At 43.2% G+C, this 6,605-nt stretch overlaps 1 protein-coding gene across 1 annotated transcript; it reads right to left on the bottom strand.

The window, feature by feature from the left end:
- Positions 1-724: 724 nt before the first annotated feature.
- krt8 (keratin 8) lies at positions 725-6,163 on the bottom strand. Its single transcript, XM_053317895.1, has 8 exons — positions 5,616-6,163; positions 3,723-3,931; positions 3,074-3,134; positions 2,767-2,862; positions 2,343-2,507; positions 2,101-2,226; positions 1,721-1,985; positions 725-1,605 (listed from the first exon to the last, which is right to left on the bottom strand). The coding sequence occupies exons 1-8, from the start codon at positions 6,033-6,035 to the stop codon at positions 1,364-1,366; spliced, it is 1,584 nt and encodes a 527-aa protein (XP_053173870.1). The 5' UTR covers positions 6,036-6,163; the 3' UTR covers positions 725-1,363.
- Positions 6,164-6,605: the final 442 nt, after the last annotated feature.

Raw genomic sequence — 6,605 nt, 5'->3', positions numbered from 1 at the left:
GGAGTGGTCCCTTCCAGGATGACAATGCCCCCGTCTGTAAGGCACGAGGGGTAACTTAATGGTTTGATGGGTATGCAAATAATGTGAAAGACTTGTAGAATCAATACCAAGGCGCTTTGAAGCTGTTCTAGTGGCACATGGTTGCCCAACACATTACAAGGATATTTTATGTAGATTTTTCCTTTATCACTTGTCTGTAGTATATTGATAGTACCAATAAATAACAAAAGCAAGGATTTAGTTAACTTTTTACAGCTTGTTTCCCCATTCAGAAGGCATATGTGCATATGTCACTTGGCTTGCCATAACTATTTATAAGTATAAGGAAAGGTGACATCTCATTTTGTTACATGACTATTAATATGTTGATTGACAGTGAGATAGTCAAGCCTCACTTGAACACTTTTGTATGGCTTCAGCACACCCATAAGGAACCCAATTGGACAGCTACTAAACCTCACTTTAGTGATTAGTGATTGGTCAGTTTTCATCCATTGTCAAAAAGGCTATCTGACCAATCATCAAACATCTGTCACTCACAATATAAAATTTAAAAGAATGGTACTTTCAAATCAATTATCAGTCAAAATTTCATTCATTCAAGCGAATGGGACTACTGTGTATTTTAAATATAGTAAGTAATTTATCATTAACATTGTGACTAAAATCATGATTCATTTCATTCTTTGAGTCAACCTTTCAAATGAAAACAAGGCCATTCTTTCTGTCAGTAAACACATTTTTTATTTGGTTTGGTAGCAAAAAACAGCACCTCAGGACAACAGTATGATGTGGGCAGTCTCCTAAGGGGTCGAACATTTTTCAGTTACAGGACGCGCACAGGGAAGACATGCACTACCTACTGTAGCAGGCTTTTTTTTCTTTTTAAGACATTAGTTGACCAACAACACTGAAGCACTGTTTCAGTACATTCACATTCCTTTGACAACGCCACTGTGCGTTCCTTGCATCATAGTTTTGAAGGGAGCAGTCCTTCGTGTGTGGGAAAAGCTGTTGCATAGTTTAGGAGAGTTATTTTTTCTTTCTCATACTTTGCAATTTGCCCAGTTTTTAATCTCACTTTCTGAGATACAACTTCAAACTACTGTTTTAGTACAGACAGTCAGACATCAGACATACAAAATAAATTCTTTGGTCCCTTTAATATCTATGGTAGTGTTAGGACTTTTTATTGCTTCATGAAAAACATATTTAAGGCTTTATTGTAGAGTGGTTGGCAAGCATTCTCCTTCAGACTTGTTTATTGCAATAGTTTGGGGGGAAGTGAACTGTGAGTATAAAACTACCGGAGAGGCAGAGGAGATCATAGCAGACATTTAGCTACAGCTCTAAACTAGAAGGCTCAATCCGCAATGACCTCAGAGGACTCAGACACCACTCTGCCGTCCTTGGTCTCAATCATCTTAATAACGACGTTCTTCTTGCTCTGGGTGCTGCTGCTGTAGCCGCTGCCGCTGCTGAAGCCACCGGAGCTGCTGCCGTATCCACCGCCGTATCCGCCACCGTATCCACCACCGTAACTGCTGGAGTAACCGCTTGAGTAGCTGCTCTTGACGGAATCCATGGGGAAACCACCATAGCTTGCTGTTGAGAGAAGGGAGGAAGGAGTTAAGAGTTAGAGTGTGGGACAGAAATCTAAGCAATAACTGCAGCCAATATTGAGATATAGACGATTAAGGCAAAATCCAAGAAGACTTACTGCTCTGTTGGGAGATGTTGATAGACTTGATGCCGTTTGCCAGCCTGTCCTCCTCTCCCTCAAGAAGTTTCCTGTATGTGGCGATCTCAATGTCCAGAGCCAGCTTGACGTTCATCAGGTCCTGGTATTCTCTGATCTGGCGGGCCATGTCCTGTTTGGCTCTCTGCAGGGCGTCTTCCAGGTCCTTGATGCGGGATTTGGCATCCTTCACTGCCATCTCACCACGCTCCTCAGCCTCAGCAATCTGGGCCTCCAGGTTGGCACGCTGAAGGAAAATTGATAATGAATTAAGTTTTGTCCACTCTCCTCAAATGACAGGACGACAATAAATACATAGATATTTTAAAATGCCTTGAATATTTTATATATATATAATATACCTGTCCCTTGACGGCATCAATCTCTGATGTCAGTCTCTGGATCATGCGGTTGAGGTCTGATATCTCTGTCCTGGTAGCCCTCAGGTCATCTCCATATCTTGTGGCGGATGTCTGCATCTCTTCATACTAAACGAACACCATCAAGACAAGAGATTACAAACTTGGAAACCTCTTGATATTTTACCTTTCACAATTGGCAGAAACATGAACATAAAAAGCAACTCCAAAGAGTTTGTCATCACCTTGGTCTTGTACCATGTCTCTGCCTCGGCGCGTGTGCGGTTGGCGATGTCCTCGTACTGAGCCTTCACTTCAGCAACAATGGCGTCCATGTCCAGGTTGCGGCTGTTGTCCATTTCCACAACAACTGAAGTGTCCCTGATCTGGCTCTGGAGTTCACGCAGTTCCTGAAGAAGAACAAACAAAAAAGGAGAAAGATTAGTCCACTCCGACTCACTAAGGAATCCCATCCAGCTAATATACTTCCAAGGATGGTGAAAGATGTAGAACAGAGAATGCAGCAAACTTATTCAAAAATGACACCGCAGGCATCGGAAGCATGCCGTGCATCTTGATCAAAGCACAGCAGATAAGGGTTTTAAAAGAGGTTATAAAGATGGATAGCAGGAAAAAAACAATGGCAATCAAGGTAATTTTGTTCCGTACCTCCTCATAGATCGATCTGAGGAAGTTGATCTCATCTGTCAGACTCTCCAGCTTAGCCTCCAGCTCAACCTTATTCATGTAGGCCTCATCAACATCCTGGAAGCAACAAAAGTGTTTGTTAGACATGATTTCATGATTATTATTTTTAAGTATCATTTCATTTCTTGTTTATTTCTCAGATGGGTTGTGTTAGTTTGTGTTAAAAATGACAATAAACAGTTTGTTATAAGTATCTGATTGCTAAAAGACAAAAAACAGGCATGGTATCAAATGTTTTTAACTCGAAGAAATGCTGAGTAATACTGACCTTCTTGATGAGGACAAAGTCGTTCTCACACTCTGTACGCCTGTTGATCTCATCTTCATACCTGAGAGGGAAAAAAAAGATTTAATTGTTGGTTAGATTGGTTGAATATTAAGAAAAGGAATCTCATGCTCTTTTGGTTTTGAGAGTCTATACACTAATGTAACACTAGGAGGTGCAAGTAATCTACCCCTGACTCCTGTAATCCACTGGGACATTTCCTTCACATAATGTCTGTTGACTCACGGCCAAGGGTGAGCCTGATATGCTCCATTTGTCTAACAGGTGACAAACATGTACAGCACTAGTGTACCTGTTTGTGTTGGAAACATATGTATGTCAGCATGTATGCATCTGTGCTGGGCTCTCTGGTGTAAAGCTATAGGTGGTTTTGCTGACAACTAACTCACTCAAGTCTAACAAATTGTACCTCCAGTAATGGGTGTTGGAAACATGCTTCCTCAGTGTTGTAATTCCCTAGATTCACATGACGCAAAACAACAGACAGATGTAGGGAGTAGTCCACAAAAAGAAAACTCTCTGCACTGTGTGGCTCATCTTGAAACTGAAGTTATTAGGAATTTTAGAAATCGCCCAGAGCAGAATTCTAGATAAACAATTATTACCCCTTTATTGTCCCCTCTGCACTCACTTGTTCTTGAAGTCCTCCACCAGGCCCTGCATGTTGTGTAGGTCAGCCTCCAGCTTCATCTTGTCGTTGCCCAGGCTGTCCAGCTGTCTGCGCAGGTTGCTGATGTAGGCCTCGAACATGGCGTCGATGTTGGAGCGGGTGGTGGTCTGTCCCTGCAGCAGGTTCCACTTGGTCTCCAGCATTTTGTTCTGCTGCTCCAAAAAGCGGACCTGATGTATGGAGAGAGACAGAGAAAGGTATTAGGATTAGGATTATTAGTGAGCAACTAAACAAAAAGCCCCATACAAAAGATCAGCGACTTACATGCTTGTTTATTGCGATTTATTGAATGTCCTTTTCTTATTGGTTATGAATAACTATGAAATGCCTTTTAAAAGGATGATGTCAGTGGAAGCTGCTCTGCTGTGACATAACAATACTGGCTCTTGGTAACATCCTAACAATCACTCATCATCCATGTCTCCTATTCACCCTGTTTGTTCTTATCTATCTTTGGAGCTTTACAGGCCGTATTTCCAGACCAGCTGTACTTTTCCAAAGGAAGGCCTGACGTGCGTGCATCCTGACAGGAGGCAGAGGGGAGGGAGAAAAAAAGAGGAGGTTGGAAAAAGCCTGTGATGGAGGAATAGAGCTAGTTAACCCCTCTCTTGCACATGCCTTCCTGTTTTTGTTGGGTTCAACTGCTGGGGTATGCAGATAAAGGAGGAGTGGGAAGGGTGGGTGAGGGCGTGTGAAGCCGAGTTTCATCCACAGGCAGATGCAGAAAGGTAAATATTTAACTGCATTAAAGGTGTGATGAGGGAAGTGAGAGTAGCAGGAGAGAGAAAGTAGAGGCCATTTATGGGTGGGAGGATGGCGGAAGATGAAGAAACAGGGAGGCTTGCATACTTGTGAACAGTAAAAGTGAGATAGTGAAAGCAGATATGCGGACTTTGCCCCCTTACACATTGCTCTTTTTACAAGTGCGATCTCACTTAAAACCTCTTATGGTCGTTATTTGAACTGGAGTGACTACAGATAATAAAGTGCCTCTGAATGGACTGCCACCACAAGATAAAACAGTTACATGGTGGAAGTTTATCTACGTTGTGTTCAAGTATGCAAAAATGCTAAAAAAGGACATATGGTCTTAATCTTCCTTTAATCATTGCGCCGGAAGAAGGAGAGTTGATACGTAGCCAGAACATGAAACCAGCTGGCCTTTTTAAATATTAACCTGCTGTTGAGGCCTTGGAGGGCAGATAGTACAAATGCTGGGCTTCAATGCTAATTTAAATGATTAAAAATCAGTACAGACTCCTTTAAATGTATCTAACTGAATTAAAGTAACAATAGCACTCAGTACTGACTGCATTTGTATTTAGGAGGGGTTGGGGCCTACTGGGGCAGTAGAAAGAGCCACACCCCATCTAAGGGAGGGCCCATTCCCAAGGTAACTTGTATCACAAGCCTTGAGCTCTGCCCTGACACACCCTTTGCTTTCTCTCTCTCTCTCTCTTTGTCTTACTCATTATAGCTCCCTCCTTTCTGCATGGTTTTTCATCACTATAAAAGGACAGCTAGAGCCAAAAGAGAAAAGATACGTTTGAGATGCAGCACATTCTTTTTTTGTCTGCCTCTGCTACATTTCTGGGAAATGACGAAAGTAATGAAGGGAATAAATCAACTTTCTCCATGCAGGGAAAAAGTGAGGAACATGTGGCAAACATATGGACCTCTATTAAATATTACATAACAATATCAGCACTGAAACGCTCAGCTTTTGTGGCAACACTGACTTCAGAGTTTTCACCCCTCTTGCTTGGTCAACATGAATGGTGCAAACACCCAGACACACACGTACACACACATTCACACACGCACATGTATCTGCCCTCTATTACAATCTCTTACCTTGTCAATGAAAGAGGCAAAGCGGTTGTTGAGGGTCTTGATCTGTTCCTTCTCCTGGGTGCGGACTGCTTGGATGGTGGGGTCAATCTCCAGGTTCAGGGGGGCCAGCAGACTCTTGTTCACAGTCACAGCGGTGATAGGGGCCTGACCACCCATTCCCATGCCACCACCCATGCCATAGCCCATACCCATACCCATACCCATGCCTGCGCCACCCATGCTTGAGCTCAGGCCGTAGGCAGAGGAGCTGGTGATTCCAGCACCTCCTCCAAAGCCCCTGTTGGCTCCTCCATAGGAACTCTTGACACTGTAGCTCCTGCGGGAGGTGATACCGCCTGGTCCAGCGTAGGAACTGCTGCTGAAGCTCCTTGGGGCAGAGCTTTTCACACTGTAAGAGGTGCTCCTATAAGTGGACGACATTCTGAAATCTGGTGTAGCTTTCTTTTTTGGATGAAAATTGTCTGGGAAGGTCAGACCGACTGGCTCGGTTTTGGCAAGGCAGGCAGGCAGGCAGGCCAGCAGAGGGGTGAGACCAGAGTGGATAGAAAGAGAAGAAAGTACTGAGGAGTTTTAAAGTGCCTGTTTCTGTGGGAGGGGACTGTGGTGAGCTGCTATTGGCTGCAGGTCCGGGTATGAGACAGGAGGTAGGGCTGTAACACTACACTTCTATGACACATTGTCCAGTCCCTGAAAACTATTACCTGGTCTTTCTACAAGCTTCTCTGTGTTGTAAGGGAAAAGCTTGTCTTTTGAGAGGATTGTGAAGAGGTTATTTTTCTTTCTATTCCTGATCTAATCTGTGTGTGTGTGTCTCTCTCTCTCTCTGTCTCTCTCCAGATAAGACTATTTAAACACACCACAGCTGATGCGATTTGTAAGATAGTTTTGTTGAATCTGCAGGCCTGGTCAAGTCTAAAAGTTAATCATTTATATCTGGCATGATTTACACTTTTAAATTAAGGTGTGTCTATAATTCAGTGATGAGGTGTG

This window comes from Scomber japonicus, chromosome 4, assembly GCF_027409825.1.
Source record: "Scomber japonicus isolate fScoJap1 chromosome 4, fScoJap1.pri, whole genome shotgun sequence".
Taxonomy (NCBI): domain Eukaryota; kingdom Metazoa; phylum Chordata; class Actinopteri; order Scombriformes; family Scombridae; genus Scomber; species Scomber japonicus.
The sequence above is the reverse complement of the archived record's forward strand: the minus strand, read 5'-3'. Positions and strand labels throughout refer to the sequence as shown.

What these genes read in the sequence shown, in the direction of transcription:
- krt8 (XM_053317895.1), bottom strand. Translation starts at nt 6,035, where the DNA reads ATGTCGTCCACTTATAGGAGCACCTCTTACAGTGTGAAAAGCTCTGCC. An exon ending in TTGATGCCGTCAAGGGACAG is followed by an intron (nt 1,986 to 2,100) that starts GTATATTATATA and finishes ATTTTCCTTCAG; the next exon opens with CGTGCCAACCTGGAGGCCCA. An exon ending in CAACATCTCCCAACAGAGCA is followed by an intron (nt 1,606 to 1,720) that starts GTAAGTCTTCTT and finishes TTCTCTCAACAG; the next exon opens with CAAGCTATGGTGGTTTCCCC.